This window comes from Epargyreus clarus, unplaced genomic scaffold (genome assembly GCF_041222505.1).
Source record: "Epargyreus clarus isolate Ecla_fem2 unplaced genomic scaffold, WU_Ecla_fem_2.2 ptg000009l, whole genome shotgun sequence".
NCBI classification, from domain to species: Eukaryota; Metazoa; Arthropoda; class Insecta; order Lepidoptera; family Hesperiidae; genus Epargyreus; species Epargyreus clarus.
The window spans coordinates 9,226,823-9,253,226 of record NW_027332217.1 but is presented as its reverse complement, the minus strand read 5'-3'; the positions used below and the strand labels follow the sequence as shown (position 1 = coordinate 9,253,226).

The following is a 26,404-nucleotide window of genomic DNA, read 5'->3' as shown; positions in this document are numbered from 1 at the left end:
TCCTTTAGGCCTCTGGCGTAGTAATTTAAAATAATGTAGTAAGTTAATATATTTAAACATTTTCGAATAAAATACTAAATTCGTTAATGACATAAGAATTATTGTAAACATAACTTTATAAATTTCCCTTGTGACACGTGGCACAATTTCGTGTCACAAATCGCACAATGGAATGAAAATTGTTCACGACATAACCTAATACTTGCAATAATTAACAAACTGAACCATTAATTGAACACTTCTGCTTCCTATTTAACAATAAAGATAACAGGAATGAATAAATATAATTCAATTTCTAGAAAATCATAAAAAATATTAAAGTTTTACTCACCTAAAGTCCGGAAATCTTAACGACACGCGCTGACGATACAAACAAAATGTCAACTGACATTTAAAAAACATGGCGGTTCATCCAAAATGTTGTTGCCAATACTTGAAGCCAATGTTGCCATACTTAAATAATCAACTAAATCCTAAATCTGGTTTTTGGTTTGGACATAATAGCACAACAGGTGTGTTACAATGGAAAGAATTTTGGGACGTATGTAAAATTAATTGTAAAAACTATATTATCAATGGTTATTGTGCTATTGTTAATGAAAACGATTACTGGTGTTTATAAGGATTTAATAATATCAAGGTATGAATGCTAGCTTACGTCAAACAAAAACTTCGGCCAAAATATTCTTAGGTAGTCAAGCAAGGACATGCGTATTTTGTATGGCGCAAAAATATAAAGAGTTCGATATTATATTATTTTTAAAGAAATTAAGCTTCAAATTAAGTTATTTGATGAATGAGACTGTTAACAGTAACACAAGATATTATTATAAAATATGCCAAATTATTTTTAGGCGTGTAAAGTACGCAAGTTTTTGTCACTTATGAGTCGGACACTTCAGTTTTTCTGAATCCGTCAAAAATTTGGTCCTGACCCATAAATCGGTCTTTCAAATTATGTATGCTGAGATTTTTTCTTTGCTCTTCATTTTATTAAGGGGTCCATGAAAAATGTGCTTGATTTCCTAAGGGTCCGTGGACTGAAAAAGGTTGGGAAACGCTGATCTAGACGATAGCAACTAAACGAATAATCAGTGCATAAAATATAGACAAACAAGGACCCTGCAGTATTGTTTCTTACGCTTATTTATAAAGTTTCGCTCCAATTAACTTTTACAATGTATACAAAATAAACTATACATACATTATATACAACGTATATTATAATGACTACGTTTTTTGATAAAAATATTATGAACGCTGTCTACATGGCAGCAAAGGAGTGAAAAGGAGTGAAATAGATATAGGCACTTACTCAAAATTCGTTTCAGCACATTTGGTAATTTTGCAATAATTACTTACTCATAGGTACAGATAAAACTATTTTTTAAATTATTATCACTTGAATAGTACAAATTCTTTGCTAATCACATGTCCCTGAATTTGGGAAATTGCGTGCGTGGCGACGTTGTTATTAACCTTCCCAACTAGCATTACAATATTCTCACACAATTAGTGTCAATCGCACATTTTGTCCTAAATATTTTGACGTTCATTTTAAAATCAACTTTAAAAACAGATATGATTGACAATTGACAATGTTGCACAAATACTAATTTATACAATAATAAAAATAACACAGATTGCAACAGTACATCACATGATATTTTAATCATAGACATGCTTTTTGATAAATATAAACAAAGTTTTGGAAATAGGTTTCCATGATAAAAATGCACCGTACGGTTGACGAAAATAATTTTATGCTGATGATCAATGACATTTTATTATGGTGATGATGATTTATACTTGATAATGACAAATGACATTGTGACAGTTTTGACATACAGCTAGTAATTTTAAAGGATTTTGTACGAATATTCAAGAGCTTTATTAAATTTAACTGCAATAAATGCGATGTACATAAGTATAAATATATAAAATAAAGTTTGGGGTTTCTACTCAAAAATATAGAGATTCTGTGCGGCCTTATTATAGACTGTAGATCCCATGCACGGGCCTCGCAGGTCATCTTAATTATGCGACAACGTGTATTACTCATATGTATTAATAGATAATTATTATTTAGTTGAAATTATAATGTATTCATAGATTTGAGGCCCTGAGGCGAATGGTCCACGTCGATATCGAATTGTGAACTGAATATAAATTGTAACCGATTAAACCTGGCCAGACGATCATTAGTCACGTTGAAAAACTCATAATCATCTCGTTTTCAGTAAATAATCAACATCTAAGTTTCATGAGTTCTGCTTAACCGTCATTACAATTAACTAGGACACTAATTAAAAACTTAGTCCGAAGGTGAACCAAAATTATATACGGCTTGGTCAGCGGCATTGATTATATTTGTCACGATAATTCTTTTTGCCCTTCATCTCTTTATTTTATGAGTTGTTCACTAGAATTTGTTATTAATGGCTAATGTTCACTTAATAATTCTTTTTGCCCTTCATCTCTTTATTTTATGCGTTGTTAACTAGAGTTTGTTATTAATGGCTAATGTTCACTTAAGTACGTAAGTCAATTCACTTAACAGCCGTTGATTAATGTGTTATACTTTTAATTTTGATTGGTACATTCATATTTAATCATGTTAGTCGAGAACCTTCCGCCTGTATTTTTAAAACGCTTTAATTAGCTCTACACTGTATCTATATAATATAAGCAAATCTAGGAAGTTAATATATTGTATTGTCGTATGGTATGTTTTATTGTATGGATTTGTAACTGCGGCCGTTTGTATATACTTCGCTCGCCAATACATTTCTAAACCATTTAAGTGATACCACCATATTGACCATGGAGTTCGGAGATAGGTAGTCAAACTTTTCAATAACTACTAGTAAAACAAACCTACAAATTAGGTCTCATTAAATTGATTATGACAAATCCTATAAGCCTAATGGTGTATAGTGTCTTTTTAATAATATATTAATTGTCAGTGATTATGCAACTGATCGATTGAGATTTAAAATATTGGTTGCCTCTATTACTACAGAGTACTATTTCTAAAATAATATGAGCAGGCGGTCACGGCGGAAAATTACAAGTAAGTTAAGCCGTTTCTCAGGAATAAATTATATTGTGTTATTAGTCCGACATACGTACAAGTTTTTAAGTGTAACAAGTAGCTATATCTTTTTTTTGTTTACGAGGGGCAACCTTCAAAAAGTACTCGACAACGTGGGAGCGACGCCGGGATATGTGGGATTTTTACCGCACTAAAACGCCCCCGGTGGCCGATCTCAGCGCTTGGTGGAGAACTCCGGGATCTCCGATGGAACATAACCGGAGTTCTCCGAGCGCGATGCCCCAATCTGGCTCTTCCCTAAGGGAGCAGTTTACGCTCCTCCCACACATCTGTACCCTTACCAGGAGTTTTTACGTTTTGATAAATATGACTGTTTTGGTGTTTGTTTAGGTATTGGCGCATACAATTTCCAAGTTCTGATATAATCCGCTAGGGGCGCTGATTGGAAATTGTATGGGCAAATACGTAAACAAATACCAAAACAGTCATATTTGTCAAAACGTAAAAACTCATGGTAAGGGTACTGGTGTTTACAACTTCCCGTAGGTCGTCCTTCCCGGGGTTACTTGCTGGACGGTTCGAGCTCTTGCCGCCCGCAACCCTGGAAGCCCCCTTTTAGTCGCCTCTTACGACAGGCAGGGGATACCGTAGCCCTATTTTAGTCCCGAGACTACAGGGACAAAGTAGGTATACCTACTCTACATTTTAAGAAACGATCTGTTTATGATGACGTTGAATCGTTCGTAACTACAGTATTAAATTAGAAATACTTCATTAAATATACTTTATGATTCTCATTACATTGACCCGTGCGATTTTTTGTAAGTTAAATATGAATAATATATTCATGACAACATTTACATGACACTGGACAACGTGCAAGATTCTAAGGTTTTGTGTACGTAATAGTTCACATAGATTTATTACTGATTGATAAACGTATGTCAATAGTATTCATAAATAAAGATATTTTAATTGACTAAATATTGCTTAATATTTATGTACACAGCATGTTGGAAGGAATGAAATATTTAATATGCAATAGCAGAGAAAATTAAGGAGCTTTAACCTTTGTATATATAAGCTTATTCAAATAATTAATTCATAAATCTTACTACCTACTAATTTGTTAGTAAGACTACTGTACCCTTACCAGGAGTTTTTACGTTTTGACAAATATGACTGTTTTGGTATTTGTTTACGTATTGGCGCATACAATTTCCAAGTTCTGATATAATCCGCTAGGGGCGCTGATTGGAAATTGTATGGGCAAATACGTAAACAAATACCAAAATAGTCATATTTGTCAAAACGTAAAAACTCATGGTAAGGGTACTGATAAGAATGTTACTTATCAACAGATAACATTATGTACTGTGATTTAAAAATAAATGTAGTAAAAACGTTATCATTACTACATTTTCAGGTTCCATGTCCAAATAGAAGTCTATTATATTTCCCATGCGTATTTGAGAAATTTATGAAAAAATGTTAGACTATTAGCTATGCATTGCTAGATACAGGCCTCCCCAGAAAGTCACAGAGATTTATAGTCACAGAAAATAGCTGCGCTTTTTGTGCGTTGATTATAGTAGGTATATGGCTAAATTGGTAAGAGACATCTTTACGTGGGGAAACCCTACATGGGTTACCTCTAACCGCAGCTGAGAGAATATGTCGCATCGGCTAAAACTCCACGGTGTTTCTCTGGACGCTCTTTGTTGGAATTCGTCCGTGGTCCCGACCGCGTCTCACCCCGTCCGAGCCCATCTCTATCTGAGATGGAGCTAGAGCTGACCATCCCGTCTTTTTTGAGATGCGCACGGGAATACCGCGCGCGCCACTTCGTGGCTGTTTTTATTTCTGGTTTACCCTGTATATGATAATAATGTATGTTCTGATTAAATATATCTAGAGTTTCCGTATAAAAATTAACACAAGGATGCTTTTACTCTTTCAATATTCCGCGTGTTATATTCATACATAAATAAAAAAACATAAAGGAAAAGACATAATTATGCTGTACTAATATTTAACACTCAACAGTTTTATCTACCAGGTGTCGTCAAGGTAGAAGACAAAATATTATCAGCAAATAATTAGTATTTATTTTAAAAACATCAACTAGAAAAAATATATTAACTTCAATGCCATTTTTAACACAAATTGACGATAATTTCAATGTAAAAATTAAATATGATCTCGATTATTCTTGCAATGCCAGTAATTAGTTGCTCATTAAAGTTTTAAGTGATATTCAGTGATAAATAAATAATGTTAGAGCAAGATTATGGATAAGAAATGTTAAACCTTATTGCTTTGTTTAAGTTTTTCGTTAAAAGAGATTAATAAAGCATAATATTAATATTCATTAACATAGTTATGTTTAGGTATCTATGTACTCATTTGAACCCATATATATTTTTTACATAAATTGGTAAATTTAATTTCAAAAGTAATACAATGATAAAGCGCCTGATGTTTCTCTAAGAATGACTGTCGAGCAATGTAGAGACGACCGAATTGCACTGGCGCACAATACTCTACAAAACAAACTTGAAAAATTCAATCCAAATTATTTACTATTATTTTCTATCAGGCGCTATTGTTTCTAGTAGTAGTAGTAGTATTATATTCATAATCCTTGAACAATTTGAACAAAGAAAGAATATAATTACTTAATACTACTTAATAATACTAGTAGTAATAGTAGTATATTCATAATGCTTGAGCAATTTAAACAAAAAAAATATAATTAATTTGTTGCAATATTAATTTTGTAATAAGAAATAATAGAAATAATAGCGCCTGATAGAAAATAATAGTAAATAATCAAATAGAATTGTTCAAGTTTGTTTTGTAGAGTTGTGCGCCAGTTCAATTCAGTCATCTCTACATTGCTCGACAGTCACTCTTAGAAAAACATCAGGCGCTTTATAATTGAAATAAACTTATTAAAATTAAAATATAATTAAAATATATCTTATAAATAAAATATAATTAAAATATAACTTATAAATAAAATTAAAATATAACTTTTGAAATAAAATCTACCAATTTATTTTAAAAAATATATGGGGAGACTTACAACTTGCCAGCTACAACTTTTTTAATCTACTATCTGGTATCTAGAAGAGCTGGTAAAAAAATTCGAGATTACTTTGTTTTTTTTTTATACCACTATCATATTTTAATTAATTTTAATGCCATGTTACTTCTTATATAATTGTAATAAAAATAGCTTTAGGTATGGTCTTGCTTTCCAGCAAAAAAAGATTGACAAGATTTTTTTGTTTGACAAGATTCGATACACAATAGAATTTTAATTAACTATAAATATTTTAGTTATAAAGTACCTAATATTGGTTAGTCCTGTTACTATTTATAGTATAATGGAAACCAAGAAATGCTTAAAACCTTCGTGGTTTGAACGCGGTAAAAGTAAAAAGCTGTTCCTTCAGCTTTACCCCGCTACAGAGCAAACTTAAGGAAAACTCTGTTCAAAACATTGACTATTATATTCCTTCGGTAGTCATGCAGCGAATGAAATTGGTGCATTTATTAAAATATTTAGTTAAGTAGAATTATAAAGACATGAACTTCATTTGGGTACATACATGAAGATTTATCGCAAAACTCTCCTTGTCGTCAATAATACCTTCTTTATGAAAGGCCCTTTATTGTTTTAGTTGTATTAAAAGTCGGTCTCTATTGATTAGGACGTCATATTCCACGTTCTGTTCTACGAAATTTCGTTGCGTAAGTTTTATTACTATTGTTTATTCCATAAATGTATAGAATAGAAAACGCTTCATTAACACAAATATGTTTAACAATCGATCTCAATAGTCGTGCATTGTGCAATATATAGAACGTGCTGTTAGCCACCCTTTAGTGACCCTAGATATTTGCCGGACTTCTTGTAGATATTTAAAATGTACTTATTATTTATTATATAGACATCGATCACATACCATTTTCGGTTTTTTTATAATAAGAGCTTTGCAAAAAGTTTAGAGAAACGTCAGAAAAATTAGAAACTTGTAAGTTTTAGTAAGACACTTAATAAACGACACATTTCGGTCAGGATATATATTGCTATTATGAATTTGAATAATGTGAAAATTAACGACGTTTGGAATAAGATATAATTTACATCCACGTGATTTACATATGGGATGATCACCTTAGTCACGTACCAACCACAGGTTTTCCTGTAGATCAGACAGATGAGATCGCCTTCACGAAAACCTGTTCTATATGGAGTTGGACCGCAAGCTGGTACGTCGTCTGGTCGTCTGGTACTGGCGTCTTATTTGTATATTTAATATTTATTTGCAGGTTTACATAATTACTTAAAATTATAAGAAATTAGTGCAATTAAATATTCATGACCTTCATTGCAATATTATAAAACACCTGTCAGTATTTTGTAGCAAACACTTTGAAACTTGCACAAATATTGACAACTTAGACATTTTATCAGGCGTTATTATTAGTACTAAAATAATTATAAACTTTATTGTGTTTGTTGCTATATAATATTGACAGGCGTTCCATGATACATGTAACTATTATACGTTTGGTATTTTATTACATTTTAGGAAGATGAATATAGTTTAAATTCAATAAAAGTATTTTGCTCTGGTTAATATAAGTAAATACGCACGACTGTAGTAGTAATTTGAGTATAAGTACACACAAAAAGAGTAGATGCCAAAGGTGGCCTTGATTTTAATAAAATATGTTTAAGAAAAGCATTGATACAGGACTAGAAGTATTAAGATATATCGATATAAATATAGATATTAGTAGTTATACAATTCATTGTTAGCAGTTCCTTGTACCTACCTGATTATTGTGAGCGAGCCTAGGGAATGGGTTATTTCTCCATTGTCTACATCTGTAATTATACGTATTTTTCGCATGACTTGATGAACAATGTAACACATTGGTTACTATTCTGATTCCCCCCGTTGAAAGTTCCGGCTTCAAGCTCCGGCCAGGCAAGCAATTTAAAATTGCATGGAGCTCGGTGCTTCTCAGAACCAGTTATTACTCAGGACCACAATATAGAGCTTTGGGAAAGGAGGACTTTCAGGGTTGCGGTCGGCAAGAATGCAGTCAACGACCACGAGAAGGACCGCGGTATGGGTGGATGGTTTGGGACGAACGTAAATTGCATAGGGGTTGGAGACTCCGGATGTGTACCGTCGGAGATATCGAGGTCCACGAAACGTCGAGGACGGCCACGATGAGGATTTACTTTAGTGCGGTAAATATCTCACATTAAACCACATATTCCCACGGTACCGACCTTTGTCAACAACAAAAGGGAAGTAAATGTTAAGATCATTTACTTTCAGTAGGATACGATATAGGATAGTTAAAAATATCTTGTAAAAATAACTACGTAGAAGAATAGATTAATAAACTTATGTAATATTTTTTTAAATGTAATCAACGTTGGTTTAAAATGCTTCCTTAGCTTCACTTAGCTAAAGAAAATTCGAAAATGAATAAATTAGAGATAGAGAAGCCAACTCGATTATTAGGGAGAAGGACCTGTATTAATAAAGAAATGAAGTTACTATGGTTACCCATTTGCTTCAATCCTACGTTGTTGGGGTACGATCTCTGTGTCAAGGTAGAACAAGTTTTCTCCTAAGTGTTACGTTTTCTACGATAACAGCTGTTGTGACCTAATGGTACTTTTTTTTTGTTTACTTGGGGAAAACGTGCCGTTGCCGTGGGAGCAACACGGGGTTATGTGGGATTCTTACCGCACTAAAACCCCCCCGGTGGCCGTCCTCGGTGCTGCGTAGAGGATTCCGAGATTTCCAAAGGAACGCAATCGGAGTCCTCTTAGCGCGTTGCCCCATCGGGCTCCGTCCAGGTGAGCTTGACGCTCGCCACACCGTCTGGTGTGCACGACGGTATCCCGGAACCACAGGGACCAAAAAGATTGGTCAAGATTGTGCCTTTAACCATTTATGTGCTCCATCCTTGTGAAGGGGAGTGCTAACCGTCTCTCCTTATAGACACGAACTAATGTTACCTATTGTCAAAACAATCTAGACTCCAGTATACTAAATAATGACGCATGTTTTTGCCCATAACCGATCCATTTTCTAATACCTAAATATAAAGGTTAAATCAAATTTATGGAACCACACATATCAAAATTGAATAGAGAATTTCGTTCATTCACTATTTTAGTTATTTGGATATTTATGTCTATGTACCTAAATACTCTTTGGGAAACTGAGGTCGGCCACAATGAGTTCTTACCACAACCATGATGTTTATTTTAAATAATATAAACCCCTTTTAATTTGGTACCTACTTGTATCAATGTACATGCCTATTGCCTATATGCATATACTCGTAGGTACACATATTTGTACCTAATTCGCTTATGTTTTAACTAATTCTCATTTAAGTAGATACATGATTCATGTCTTTTGCCCATTACCGATCCATTTTCTATTACCTAAGTAGAAACTGAGGTCGGCCCCAATGAGTTCTTAAACCACAACTATGTTTATTTTAAATAAATAAAACCCTTTTAATTGGGTACCTACTATTGTACAATGTACAATTGTACATTTTTTTATAATATAGGAGTAGCAGACGAGCATGCAGTCCACCTGATGGTAAGTGGCTACTGCCGCCCATGGACATTTGTAATCAACCCCAGATAGGATTAGATATTCCTAGCTGAGGTCGGCCACAGATGCGCCGCTACCCCTGAGGACTAAGCTGGAACGCCTCGGAAAAGTCTGTCTCCCTTACCACACCCTTCAAACCGGAACTTACGTAGTAACTATTTATTAATCTGTGCCGGAACACAGCAGCGCCTGACACTGCTGTTATTAGGCAGAAATAGGTGTGGCGGTGGTGCCACCTTCCACCTACAAATATGTGTGTTTGTACAAATATGTGTACCTACGAGTTATACTCGTAGGTACACATATTTGTACCTAATTCAGTTATGTTTTAACTAATTCTCATTTAAGTAGATACATGATTCATGTTACATGAATAGTTAATTGAAAATGTTAGCTTACCTATTGGATATGTGGGACCTTGTAAAATTTGTAATGGGTACAAATGTTCATTGTGTGTAGGAACATTAATGTTTTTTGTTAATCTTTTGTTCATATGTCTATGTTATTGTTGAATGTGTTACGAGGATAGTGCCAGGTGGCAGATCATTGACTTGTACTAAATATCTTTAACTTCAGAGTATGGTTACAATATAGTTTTAGAAAGTGAACTTTTGTATAAACAATAATGTTTATTTTTAAGCATTATAACTTGAACGTGGTACAACCCGTTGTGGTTCGACACCGGCAGCACCACCGCCACGCCTATTTCTGTCTCATAACAACGGTGTTAAATGCTGCTGTGTTCTGGTTTGAAGGGTATGGTAAGGGAGACTTACGAGTACGAGTACTTTAATATATAGGAATGAGAAGGAATATCTAATCATATTTGGGGATGATTACAGATGCCCATGAGCAGCAGTAGCCACTTAGCATGGGGTGGACTGCGTGCTTCTTTATTATAAAAAAAATATATAAAGCAACTAAAGTTAACTGACTATTGATTAGTGAGTGGTGACCGCAGTTTATTCCCAAGCATAGAGATGCTTCAAGGGGCTACGTAAATTGTCTAACGATTATTTTTATTAAGATAACAATACAGATAATTATATTAACTTGTAACTTATTATTTTGCATTATAGGCTAATGCAAAATAATAAGTTACAAATATCGAATCACATGCCTAAATAGATATATTTTATACTTTGTTTACTTTTTATCATGTATCTACTTTTTCCTGGAAATTTAAAAATCTATTTGACATTATGAAGTAATGCAACAAATATGGTGGTAGTGAATCTTTACTTTAGTAATTATTACCGAATCGCCGTACTACGACAAAATATTTGTTTTAGTTTTAGCAAACACCATAATCAAAAATCTTCTAGGATCACTGATGTGTGTATCTATCTGCTTGCAAATACGAATAATATACCAGGAAAATCTGTTGGAAAACTCGTATTTTTTTGGTAGTATTTGAAGATCTTCAAAAGATCTGGTAAATACGATAAATGGCTTAAGTACACTTGTCATTGAATTAATCTTTCATACGACTTGATAATGTGAAATGTGAAAACCAAGAATACTATTATCAGGCATACGTAATACGACTCTTGTCATTCATCTTATGGTACACGTGTCACGAAAGTAAATAAACAATATTTTTTTTATAATTTGACCCTTTCAATATCATAAACACATAGTTTTAGCTAACTAATGAATCGTACTTACTACGATAAATAAATAAATAAATAAATAAACGATTTCTACACTCACAGCCCCACACTAGGATTCCCTGTATCGTGGGTGCCATGGACAGACACATAGACAAATACACAAACACCCAGACCCAGAAACAGACACCTAAATTCGTTATTTAGAAATCTGTCTGGCCGGGAATCGAACCCGGGACCCACTGCGCGTCAGACCAGTATGTTGACCGCTCCGCCACGCGGGTCGTCAATTGTATATGTTTTACTCTTACGTATACTGAACTTGACCTTGGCATACATAATTATATTCAAAACAGTCGGACCATTAGTGAAGGTATCTGCTGCAAAAGGCCTACGCCAGACGTCAGGTACTCAATAAGTTCCCTACATGGAAAGTCAGATATTACAAATAATGTGATCTTATTAAATAAGACAATTGAGGAAAATGGATCATATTAAATCTTTCTACGAAATGGAACTACGGTTGTCTGAGAAATGAAAGCATTTTTATCTCCTTAAGCCTAATGTAAAGTAGGTACACAAAGCGATTCTACAATTTTTACCTTATACTAACATAGAGTGAGAGATTGGACTTAGTTGTTTCGAAAGATATGTGTTGGGCCAGAGCCGACGGCCAGATGCCATTACTGCAAACATTGCTTCGAAGAGGCGGCCCTGCATATACTGGTGGTATTCCCTGCATGGAATATAGGGCTCCGTATAAGAGTAGAACTCGCGCTCCCGACCTTATTTCACGCCGTGGCTGAAAGTGACAGGTCATGGCGAAGAGTCCCAAGGAGGTTGATGCATATGACCATCCGCATCGGCTCAAGTAGACAAGACGCAGGAGTGCGTTTTACCTGAAAGCCCTTTCCGAGTTCCTCGAGTCCGCGGATTCGGTTTAATCCCAATCCGGTCTTTAGGACTCGAGATGTTTGTGCGTTCTGCTAGAAGATAGAAGTGTGAAGGGCCCTTCCTTTTGGGCCGTGAGTAGTTTTAAAACCAACGCCAGCCGACGTTGCCGGCTCGTAAATGTATTAACACTTCTTGCGACCTTGCACCGTGCGTCCTCAAGAACACCGTATATTTTTAACACGCTTTTATTAGCTTGGGTTGTATGTATGTATGTATGTATGTATGTATGTATTTATGTATGTACGTAACAGTAACGGAATCTTTGAACCCCCTTTCTATCCACTTTGATCGTTCAGTTTAATTCAAAATTTTGAAGAATTATCAAAAACCGATGACAATACACGATTTTAATAATTTTGTACCAGGTTCGAAAAGTGCCCCTGATAAATGGAGCACCCTTTTATCAGGTTCGAAAAGTGCCCCACACTTTTTCCACAATTATACTATTTACTGTTCCTTAATTGATTCTTAGATTGATTGATTGATTGACAGATTGATTTAGTTGATTTTATCATAAAAGCGTGTTTTTTAGTTTTGTGAACTATAATTATTACTTTTACTTACCCCTTCCGGTTCAGTACATGAGGATCCATGAAGATTTCTCCGCATTAAAAAATATAGAGTGAGAATATTAACTGTGGGTTCGATGTATGCCAGGAACCTTATTATCGAAGATTATGTAAAATGTCAATGAATAAAGCAGTTTAAAGTTCAGATATCACTAGATTCCGCCCTCGACTTCTACCGCGAGGACATATGTGTTAAGTAAGGGGTCATATGGCCATTTAAAGTAAAGTGTATTATACAAAAACCTTTTCAACGAAACACAAACTTAGTTACGCCCAAGCTCGATGATAATAAATCTTAAATTATTGAGTTTCAACAAACAACAATTAACAATTCAAACTATGTTTAAGGAAGTTAGATCCGGATATCGTCGTATGAATAAAATTGTCTTAATACTATCGTTTATCCAAAATCGCTTAATTTTTGTTTCCAAATATGTTTTGTTTTATCCTTAATATTTGTCTTAGCCTTGTTGCAAACATTGATAAATACGAACAAGGCGATTTACCCTATACAGGCTGTATTCACGCATCATATAAGAGTTAGTTATCATTTTTAGGGTTCCGTACATAAAGGGTAAAAACGGAACTCTATTACTAAGACTTTGCTGTCTGTCCGTCTGTCACAGGGCTATATCTTCGGAGATAATAGATAGATAGTAATAGATAGACACATTAGATTGCATTGCAACTTGCTTGCACAAAGGATGCATAACGGTGGCCGCTATAACAACAAATACTAAAAATAAAATAAAGTTGAATATTAAAGGGGGTCTCCATACAGCAAACCGGACTTTTTCGGCATTTTTCGATCTAACTATTAAACTGTACTAGGAAGACGGTTTAAATTTTTACAATCCACTTTACAGTTTACTACTGGTATTATAATAAATAACTGGTATTATAATAAACTCAAATAAGAACCATAAAACATATCTTAATATTATAATTTTAATTTAATTATACGTTGTTTACGTATCATTAATCATCACGCCAACGCCATCTATTTTTGTGTGACATAACTAATTATGACACACAAAAATAGATGGCGTTGGGGCAAATAATACTTATGTGTTGTGCCATATAACTAAGTATTGTTGAAAATAGTAAAATGAATAAAAATAAGTAAAAAATAATGAACATTCCTTGGTACGGAAGCCTCCATGTGCGAGTTCGGCTCGTACTTGGCGAATTATTGTTTTTTTTTACCCTTAGATTGTTCGTTACTTGCGAATTTATCTTAACGCATTTTAAGTTGAGTTCAAATATTGATTTATTATTAATAGGACTTGAACTGGAAGATTATAAGTACATATAATATAAATATTTTTAAACGTGTACCTATATGTGTAAGTAAACAATTGTAATGTTTTTAATGTAATGTGTAAGTAAATAATATTTAGGTAAAGATTTTAAACATGGTCAAGATTTCTGTAGATACTTTCATATTGCTTCACATTTAGGTACAATATCTCGGATTGATTGATGTTTGACATATGTTTCAAAATAACTTATGAACAATTGGCAATCATGGTAATGGACATTCGTCCCTCAAGTCGACTATTGCTAACATAGAAATACTTCATTTACTCAAAAACTATCGATTAGGTATAATAATTTTGATTATTAAGAGAACTCAACGAACATTTAAATTGTTGGTTGATAACATTATTAATTTCACCCTTCCATCCAAATCACGGACCCACGTAGGAATACCATGTTGATAAGTATAATCTACTTATTTTGCCTATACAATAGAATATGACTAAACATTTTTAAATAGAGCCTAACTACTAGCAATAATTTTATATTAATTACCTATAAGCAAGTAAAGAACCTAAATTATCTAATGGTATATTTATTCATTTATATGTTGCTGTAAGTGTAGAAAGCGTTTTTTAGCGTATTTTTATCTATTTATTTATTACTTTCACCTACCGTATGACCTATAAAATTATGATAGTAGGTAAATGTGAAATTATATGCCTAGATAAATTTACAAATACAATAAAACAAGTCCATAAAAACAAATGAAAGAATATAAATTATCTATATTAAAGTTACATTTATAATCCGTGTATTGTAAATTGATCGTTACCAATCAATCAAATAGAAACAAATAGGTTTATAACGGATGCGGATGGTTTATCTTTCAAGGTGGTGTAACAGCAGAAGTAGGTATATTAAGATTTTTTGCACAGTAGATATACAATATTTTGTGGTAGGTACTTGCAAAAAATACCTGTAATGAGTATGCAACTGCATACTTCTACTGCATATCATTAATTACTTAATGCATACTTATTGTTTACATTAAAAATGTAACACGTAATAATGTATCGATATGGAAATATATTGCGATATAAAGAAATATTAATATGTCACGATCATTATAATAATCATACGATACGAGGATATCGGAATAAAAGCGTTGCACCCTTGAGATCGTTCTTCATTCTATTTTAAAAGCAGTTCCGGATATCAGATTGCCTTTTAGAGAGCAATCAGTTAAATGTGGACGCCCCTGCATTTGCATTGAAATACAAAAGCGAAGCTTTATTAGATAATCCATGGGTGATTTACACGGAGCGTGGCAATGAGCGCGACCGCTGGGCGCCTGCGCCGGCGCTGCCTTCAGTCGCCGTATCAGTTCGTAGCGGGCCGGTGCTACACACGCATCACCCCAAAGAAAATTCACGCGGAATTTCAGGAACGAATACCTCGCAAATTTTCTAACTACGAAATAATAACTTAAAAACGTGTATTGCTCTTGTATGCATTAATTTAATACAGTCCTGGAGGAGTATAGTTTTCTACGAGATAAGTGCACACATGGGCGACGTAAACAAAATTACTACACTTCCAGACATAATGAGAAAGTGCTTCAAGATGGGTCTCTTCAAAAGTAAGTAATTTTAAATAACATGTTACTTGTTTTGAAATTTAATCTAAATACATAATTTATGTAAAACTACAAGGTAATCTGTAAGCAAAACAATGTTGATAACGAAACTAAAAATGAAATAATCCGGGCAATATTTACATGCCTATCAAGGAATGCCCTTGTTCCAAAATATAATGATTGTATAATTAATATCTATAATACTAATTATCTATAATATTAAAATACAATAATAACGGGAAACCAAAATTTCATAAAATGGCAAATGTTTAAAAAATATTTGTATAAAATTATTCTGTGGTCGGTGAATTTTATCAGGGATCAAAAATAATATGTCCGTAGGTATTAAATGACGATTCGTTTGTAACTATCATAGTACCGGTATGCCATTCAACTCCCGGCCCCGACAGCCAAAGTTTAGAGTAGTACCTAAATAATAAGCAAAGCATTTGCTTCAATAAAATTTGCGACTATATTTAATATAATTTGATAGTGTTACTATGAAATTCTCACGTTTCCTTGAGACATGCTAATAAAATTATACGCGATAACAACATAAGTAAAACTATTTTGTAAACCGTTTGCGAGTTTGTCTGACGGCTCGGAATACAAAATCTTGGAAATGTTTCAACTAATTGAAAGGGATTTTCTTGTGATGATGCAAGACATTGTGGCAGTTGTTTTACCTCAATAATACTCGTATATAGGGATCTTGTCCTAAAAGAAACAGTGGCACACAATACAACACTGTAATGTGTGCAGATATTTGCAAGAAATATCTCATCATTGCACTGATTAATATTAACATTTCTCCAAAAATATATGCTAACTGGCTGATTGGAAAATTTATTTCAGTATTTTGAATTTAAAGGATTCTTCATAAATATTTTAAAGGAATATCCGTCGTATTTTAGTGTAATTCTGTATCCTTATAATAAATTTAAAAATGCTCACACAATAGCAGTAATCTAAGCATCGATAGACTAGTCATTACTATGATATTTATAGGACGTTGCTGCCTACTCATTTGAACCTGTTATTTTTATTGTGTACAAGAAATAGTAAGGCGAGTACCTAAGTAAGAAAGATTTTCCCTAAGATCACTGGTAGTAAAATAAAAACTTGTAATAAGGTACACTGTAGCCTTGAAGTTTTGTTTCAATGATACGAAATATTTTAATTTCATAGGTCAAACAAAATAATAAAGAATTATTATTAAAAATATAAAATCAATTGCTCAAAAATATAGCCTATGATACTCCCACAATTTAGACGAATCCGACCTTTAGACGAAACCGCTTAACAAAATAAGACATTCCTACATATATATATTTGAAAAACATTACTCTCCGCTTACGCGTAAAAATTAGACCATTAGGTAATTTCACTTCTACTTTCAATCCTAACGTTGTTGTTTCCTTGATGTGAAATATTTTATTCGTATAGTTTTCAAATATCGCTGAGATCACGGCTTAAAAGTGACTAAAATGTTATAGTACTTTTTTAAAGTCATGATTTACATAATTAGTATCCTTAAGTTTTTGACATATCAAAAAATATCCTCTCCTAAGAATGATGTGTTCGAAAGAGTCGATATGTTCCTTGAATAAGTGGCGGCGATTGGCCTTACAAGAAGCGTAATCTGATATGATAACTGTTGATCACGACAATTAACACGACAAGTAGAAACTGTAAACAATTTGCCCCTAGTTTTCCCAAGGTTCCTTTTAACATCTACTTTTGATAAGTAACCTATTGATGAAGGTAAACTAGCTTTAAAAATATAAATAACATTTAAAAGTATTTTGAAAAAATGACAAATTATTTTTGAGTCGAAACTTATGCTACCAGATAGTAATTTAAATAAAACCAGTAAATATGACCAGATGTTGCTGTTCAATGACAATGGAATACTCGAGAACAAAAATATTGAACAATTTATAAACAATTCAAGAGAATTTTTTCTGGCTTATTGTTCTTCGATGTATAAGTCTGCACGTCATATTTGTATTAAAGTATACCCATGTATAAATAATATTCAACTACCTAGAAAAGAAAGTAAATAGCTTCTATTAAATAATTCTCATAACATCAAAATAGGTACGGGAAAGGCATAACAATAGTATGAGTATTATAATCGTAATTAAATTATCGTTTCATTTTCCGAGCAATCATTTTTATGCAGCGTAACAAAAATTTACACTACTACACGTTTTATATGTAACTGTAACTTGTTATATTTGTAACGACCTTGATTGTTATCACACACATCTATCTTAAAGGATATCTAAACGGACTTGTATGAATTGCATTAAGAATCTGTTGAAGACGAGTAACTAAATGGAGTCCAAATAGGTGATTGTTACCCGAATGTCCCATTCATATCGCGCTCTGGAGTCCAAACGTTTTTATGGATTTACTAGTTTTTGCCCGCGGCTTCGCCCGCGTTAATAAATATAACATACATAAAACTGAAAATTCGTACCTTCAACTTTGCTAAAGATCATCACTTGATCAAATGCATAGCTTACGATTCAATCCTTACTGATATTGATTAAAATAATCGATGTTTTGGGTCCAAAAGATCGATTCTCCGATTAATCGATCTTATATCGCCATCCCTAGTTCCCGTGGGATTTCCAGGATAAAAACTATCCTATGTCCTTTCTCGGGTCTCAGATTATATTTGTACAAAATTTCATTAAAATCGGTTCAGTGGTTTAGGCGTGAAGAAGAGACAACCAGACAGACAGACAGACAGAGTTACTTTCGGATTTATAATATTATTAGTAAGGAAATAAGGATTAAGTCAAGTGCGATGTCGATGTGAAACTGTGGAAGTAACAGAGGCTTTACTTTTAAGCAGCCAGGTCTTTTTTATATTAATTCTCTCGTTTTTCATGAACTTTCTAGCGCGCTAGCTTGGGCGAACAAGAACGATATTGAGACATAATATGTCGATTGTACGATCAATTTTACTGATGTAATCCTATGTATGTAATGGGATTCCTTTGTCACCCCTTATAACTTCTATAGGAAGAAAGGACATTACATACGACCTTATAAAATTGGTATCAGAAAATGTATGTCTTAGGTTAGGAGTCTGCTTCATAGTCTACGACATAAACACTCGACGCGTTGTTATATTCCGAATATTAACAAAGCTATTATTCGAGGAAAATACAAAATATATTTTAAATAACAGTTACATTTATGTTAGTGTGCGGATATTCTATGTAAATTTTGTTACTTGGACTGTAGCTGTTATCTGGTCACGAATTAGAGGTAATAATACCTTGCGAAATAGTGCATTAGTATAATGCACTGGAAATTTAGTAATCATAATATAATAGATCTTTGCAATGATATAAATGTTTGGACAAATCGGGTCATAGGCAGATCAAAGACTTAAGTAAAAAATAGATTTTTTAATGTATTAGTTATCGATCGACTCTACTCAAATTTCGCCTGCGGAGACTGATAGATATTATATATAAGCGATATTGTTACAAAACAGTCGTTTACTGTTATTTAAATGATATTTAAAAACAGTTCCAGTTATTACAATATGAATAACTGCAACTGTTTTTAAATATCATTTCACAATTGCATGTTTCTTATAAAGTATATTTTAAACCGCTTTAACTACTTCGTCGTTTTTTTACGTATGCCAGTTTTTGTATTGCAGAATTAATCTAAAAATGCAAGGTAATATTTTGTTGCTCAATAACTGACTAGTAAGCTGCCTAAAACTAGAGTTGATCGTGATTATTCTTATTGCGTCTTGAATATAAATTTATATTGGTATGCAGAACATAATCTGTAATACTCATATATATAGGTATATTCATTTATCCTCCACTCGTATTTATCGGATGTATGTATGTAAAAGAATACTGTATTTTACAGCACATTTTATCTTAGTGGCCTTTAAGTGGCTAAGCGAAAAAATAAGAAATAAAATATTACCTACCCACTGGTAGTGCTTTTTATAGCAACTTCCTTTTTTATATGGTTATGTGTAATAAGTTCTGTCTTCTTATTATAGTGATATAATATAATGTTAGTATCAGTGATAGCAAATCTGATACTCGTAATTACTACTTATAGTTTGTAGTAAGTAATGTTAGTATTTTTATGTAATTTTACAATGTTGGGAGAATAGGCGTACATATTTCAGTATAATTATGTAAAACTGCTGTAGTTACTATGCAATTTTAAATAGTATTCACATTTCATTTAGGACCAGCGAGAGAGTGAAGAGTTAGGAGTCAACTGGTCTGCATATTTGGCTAATTTCTACTATTGTTCGAAGTATATGGAATTCAAAACTGCGTCTAGTTGTAATCGTTCAGAATTACGAGGAAGCAGGGCGGTCTTTTAATTTTCATTTTCAGTGCTACATGACTACACGTATGCATTCAGTTGGCAATAATTCTGCTCGCCTGTAAATTGTTTGATTAATGAACTGTGTTATGATGACGTTCGGAACCAATGCATAGTAGACATAGCTTCATCTGGCTCGATTAAGGAAATTTGCATAAAAATGCAAATCTATATCCGGCATTTTATATGCTTTATAAACCCAGAATCCCAATTAAGGTGATTTGTACAAGTTCGTCTGCAGACAGACAAATTATATGTAAATATAACTCAAGCACGAAACAAATGTTTAATGTCATTCAAAAATTTGCTTCCGTCGCGAATCAAGCAATGTTTATTACCAGTATATGTCGTGTGCCCATTTATATTTATAAATATTGAACATATCGTATCAGTCAAAATCACATTTTTCTACAGAAAATTTCGACAGGCTCGGTCAGTATCATTTTATTCGTATGCATAAGTGCGTAATATACTTAGGATTAAACATTCTAAATTGTAATTCTTGTTAGGGGCAATAAATGTCAATTTAATTCTGCATTATTATGATTCATTTCTCTGTATTTACGCGACTAAGCCCGGACGTCATGTACTTTTGAGTACATAGCGTTAATCCTCATTTATATATTTCCTGCCTTAATAAATTGTATCAGTGCGTCATCTCTTTATATCTTGTGTCATCTTAAACTTGATATCACGCAGAGCACAAGTTGATCTAATTGGCTTACATGCACTCAGTCACTATAATGTAAAATTAGCGAATGCAAGAACAGTTATATATAAAGGTATATAATACTATATTAAAACGATCACGATAGTCTTAGTTGGTGCAGTTATCATAGTAGAGCATCATTAATAAATCATGATACTTAGGTATATTAATGGATTTTAAATAATTGTTTTATCGGAGTTACCTGGTCGATTAAGGCAGAATAAGATATTAAATAATATTAACGTGAAACGAGTGAGTGAACATGTTAGATAAGTTAGTCAAAATAAAGCTTTACGTGTTTATATCCTTTATTATTTACGGCAAGTCTTATATTTCAGGAAGATGCAATTAAACTCGGTTTGAGTTAAAATCTAGAGACGCTGAAAAAAAACTGAAAAACTGCAAATAAAAAAATTACTTTTTTTCTGAAACTAATCGAATTGATAAAAAATACAAGAACTAAAAAACATCAACTGCTTAGGCACAATGTAAATATAACAAAGAAATACGTAAACTGGTTGAATAATGGGTTGTAATAATCCTTGACAGGAAAAACAACAAAATAAACGTAAAAAGTAAACGGAAACGAGTACTCTCCTCGACACAGGGAAAAGTGGAAGTGTTTTATGATAGCAAGAAATAAACGCACCAATTAGAGTAAGGTTGTGAAATTAAACAACTTTGTTTTGACAATTATTGTTCTTACAAACAATGTGGTATTCAAACATCCTTCTTAAACTCATGATCGATTTTTTTCTTAAGAAGTATACCCTTTATTTGAAATCAAAACAAAATTGGATGTAGAACAAAGGTGCTATTATATAGGCATTTTTGTTGAGATTTTTTTGTTACATAGTATAATCCTTAACCTCATTTTATTATTAAAGCATTTACATGTAATATGGTTTAGAAAAGAACAATCCACATAGTGAAATAATGAATAAATAGGCCGGCACCGATGCATACCATTCTTTGATTGCACTCGTTTCATTCCGATGCGACCAGCTCAACCATCAAATTAAAATTCCCTACACTGTTAACATACTGTATAGCCCACGTGGAATCCTACAACTACACTATGCACTACGACTATACATAGTATAGGAACTCAAATACGGTACTGCCCTTAGCGTGAGATTTTACGTTTTTACAAAAAAGAATGTTTTTGTATTCGTTTACGTATTTTCCATGCAATTCCAATCAGTTCTGATACAGTCCGCTAGAGGCGATGATTGAAAATGTATGGGCAAATACGTAAACAAATAAAAAACAGTCATTTTTGTAAAAATGTAAAAACTCATATTAAGTGTATAGACTGACAAAAGTAGGTAGTAGAGTTCGAAATTTTAATTCCTAAAAACTGACTTCCCTAGTAGTGTATTTTGTTTGTACTTAGCTTATTTATTTTTCTACTTGTTTGTTTATTTATTACTTATAGTTTCCTTTTACTTCAGTGAAATCCCAAATACCTAGTATAAGTATAATTTAAATTTATGATGCTAAGTATGAATATCACGCGTCCAAAGATTGAAAATTACTATGAATTTGACATAAAGTATTTAAATGCCTAGCTTATTTTTTTATAAAATAGAAGAAAGCTCACAGCTTACCTAATGGTAAGCGCTCATGAACATTTGTAATCAACCCCAGATAACATTCGAATCCTAACTTAGGCTAGCCAAGTTTGTGTTGCTAAGGACCAATAAGAACTAAATTCGTGTTAATATATCTTTCTTATACAAATATAAGACTGATATTTTTGTTATATTTGTGTTTTTTTGGAAATTGTTATCATTTTTACAATGTCTTTATGATATACTTAGATTGTAAAACATTCTCAAAATTTTACAATGCACAAAAAAGAAGTGTTTAAAATGTTTATCATGACTTTATTAAATTTTATCATCATATAAATCTAAAGAACAGTGATTAACGAAATACATTTATGATGTGTATATTTATGCATGCAAGATAATTGTTAGCATTAAATTCCTTTTTGAATTTTAATTTATGTACCGAGAAATTTTTAAACAACTTTCAAGGATAAAATTTGACGGAGAATAGGTTCAGTTTTTTAAAAATACAACAACTTTTACGTATAAGGCTTCCGCTGTTAATTTTAACTTAAGCAATTTCCTTAAGTATATTTCCTTTTATATTTTTTTATTTATCATCACTAAAACTCAATAATAGTTACAAAGAATATCTGATGAGTGATGACAAACAAAAGAGAAAAGGCACAAAACAATTACGTTAAAATTCGCCTACTAGTAAAAAAAAACAATCGTTTTAGTAATACTACCTGACCCGGCGAACGTTGTGTTGCCATATAAATAAAAAATGTTAAGGGGGAACAACCCTTATCACTTAGGGGTATGAAAAATAGATAGTAGCCGATTATCAGACCTACTGAATATGCATATAAAATTTGGTGAAAATTAATAAAGCCGTTTCGGAGGAGCACGGTTACTAACATAGTGACACGAGAATTTTATATAAAAGATAAATCTCTAAGTTTTTATACTTATATGATTTCTAGATTTCAAAGCTCAGAATTATCTTTTAAATTTGCATGCAGATTGTTCGGTCAGCAATTTGATTGTGTCAAGACCGTTTAGTACCAGTATAATTATAATGTAGCAAGGCAAACTGAAGCGAATTATTAAATTGCATAATTTATATTACAATATAATAGCCCATAGATTAATTAGCTTGTTTCAAACAGTACAGTATGATATATTATAACATATGATCCAGACAGTAAAGATAGAATTTAACTGTAAGTTTACTAACGTAAATGTAACATAAAAGTTTAATGTAAAATAATAAAAATAATATATTTTAATGTGGTTGAGATCGATCAAAATTCGCTAATGTTGTAATTTTGTTTACCAAATAAATAAACAAAATACATTTCTTAATATATATATGTAAATTTTGAATGTGGTTACGATGTTAATGAGAATGTATTAAATACTATCTAAACGGCCTTTAACATATACATACAACACTTCCTCAAAGTTAAAGTTCAATGCACGTATAAGCCATTTTGCAGGTGGACAAGTCAATGGTAACTTAGACTAGAATAACCGGATCGAATGACCCATACAGGGCCAAATTACTATAAGCCAATAGTATTACTGAGTTTTAAATATAAGATTAAAAGTCTAACTTAAACGTTAATTGCATCTTTATCCACCAAAGTCAATTAACGGATGAGGTTTGAACAAAAAATAATTTAGATATTTTCTTGGAAGTACCTAAATCCTAATGCAACTTTTTGTCTTGGTATATACCTATTGAATATTTCATTCTAAGATTTCCTTTACGGACTTCGATGCAGTTTGTAATATTATGGCTATTAGTTTAAATGGGTTGAATACGTTGAAGATTAAATATGTTACAACTTAATAAAATGAAACCTTTAACATGTAAATCACTATTAAAAACGTTTTAAAATCGTATCATATCGTACTATATCGCAATATGTAGGTATATCTTATGATCTATAAAATTGTTACTTACTTTTAAACTCCTCGCAGGCATTTTATAACTAATTAGATTTAACACTTTATTGTTCCGTGAGATTTAACCTATACTGTGGAAGGTCAGATGTTACGCAGATACACCAGAAAACTTAGAAATAATTACGTAACATGTTGTCTTTGCGTTACACAGTCGGTCTAATTAAAAAAAACTAAAGATTCTTCAATTGTAGCTACTTTATATATTTTACTGTAATAGATGCCTTTTTAATTGCAAACGCATTTCTTGTGTTATATTGGACATTTCGTAGCTTTATTGTTATTATTTCGACCACTCGGTTAACATGCAAGATAAATAAAATAGATGGTAGCAATGTGAGTAATGTTAGTTGCATCACTTATCTACCGCTTCCATGTTAAGTATGTCATAGCCGGAAAAAGTAATTGCCGGAAAAGTCTCATAGCTATTTCAAGATATCCTATACTATTTAAGTTTATAAGGAAAGTGTTTAGACATCGTATGCATTTATTACTTCGCGTGTTCTCAACTCAGGGACAATTAGGTATAATCTCTTTCTAATTGGCTTTCCTAGTTTTGCTTTAGTCTAATGGCTACTCGATTATTTTTTTGTTATGTTATTGATGCTAGACTTTTGAAATATGCCCGTTAACCTTAAGTGTTAATTGATTTAGTTTAGCAACGACTGAGGTCGGATATTAGCGAGTCATAGTTCATATTCCTTAGCATCTTCATAAAATAAATATTCATGTATGCATGCATCAATATTCAGATTTTAATTAATATACATGTTAGGTTTAATTAATGTTTATTACCAGTTAGCCGGCCTGAATATAGCTTTCATGAGTTCTTAACGCAATATCCGTTCGCTGTGCTGCAAGACTCGCGCAACTTCCAAATTGTACCCTTCACTAATCGATAGTAATCACTGCATGTTTACTAACGTATGCTAATACGTAACCTACTTCATCTTCAATATTGTTTTTACAACAAAATGTTACATTCATTCGCCATTATTTTATATTAGATTAGAGACTATATAGGTTTTATGGCCTTACAATTGCTCAATGCTCAATAAATATACTTTGTTTTTACGATATATATTATAGAGCATAGATAATATTTTGAACTAATGATAAACTGACATTATTTATGAGCGCATTTAATAATTAAAAGGAATATAATAATAATACATTCATTTCTATATGAACGTAAGAGACGCACACTCAAAGCATTGAAGATAAGATTTATTCCATTGTGTCAATTTATTATCTAGGTGCTAATGATCTGATATAAGATAGAGTAGATTATGGTTATGTGTACTTAAAGATAAAGATTAGGTATAACAGATGTTTTAGTCCGTCCACTCATCAGCTCTAGAAGTTAACTGTAAGAGATTTTACTCCCGTTAAAATTGCAAATGTTAGGAGTTTTATACAATTTCGGCAAATATGCGATCATATTGTACTAAAATGGTACGTATCCTATTTATTTGCACCTCAATTGAGTTAAGAGTATGAAACTGAATGTGAGCTTTACCACCGTGCTTATTTTACAATGGTGTTCACGTCTTAATATTATAACGATTTGCTGAAATAATATATTAAATGCTAGATACATAAGATGGCACAAAAGGAGTTTAGGATAGCTTTAATAATGATATATATGATAAAATTGTAAACGTCACATCAAAATTCCTAAGTATGATTATAATAAATAAACATTATATATCAAAGAAAACAACCTTCGATTTATATTTAGTACGATGTAGATCATATCCGGAAATACAAATTAATTATGTATAATCTTAGTAGAAAATAATTTAAAGGTCAACTTACAGCCTCTAATATACGGTTAAGGTTAATGCCATCTATGATTTAATTACTCGTTGTTTTATACAATTGAAAGTTTATAAATTTGATCGGCACTACGATGTTTGTTTAAATACTTTAGCTGCTTCTGAAAATACTTACTATAATTTTTACTTTAAAACATTATTAAATTTTACACTAAAATAGCGTTAACAAAACAGAAAGACACATTTACT

The 26,404-nt window shown here is 32.3% G+C and overlaps 1 protein-coding gene and 1 non-coding gene across 3 annotated transcripts in view; one reads left to right on the top strand and one right to left on the bottom strand.

The window, feature by feature from the left end:
• LOC140744953 (organic cation transporter protein) overlaps positions 1–26,404 on the top strand; it is a 53,657-nt gene that overhangs the window by 11,973 nt on the left and 15,280 nt on the right. The window contains exon 1 of one of the 2 annotated variants that reach the window (XM_073076682.1): positions 15,490–15,761. The exons of the other annotated variant lie outside the window; for it this stretch is intronic. Within the exon in view, the coding sequence (XP_072932783.1) occupies positions 15,689–15,761 (73 nt within the window). The 5' untranslated portion in view covers positions 15,490–15,688. Of the gene's footprint in view, positions 1–15,489; positions 15,762–26,404 lie in introns of those variants that run through there. 2 annotated transcript variants of the gene reach the window in all.
• Positions 9,013–9,100, bottom strand: LOC140745168 (U6atac minor spliceosomal RNA). The gene has a single exon (XR_012102629.1). It is a non-coding gene; the product is annotated as a U6atac minor spliceosomal RNA (small nuclear RNA).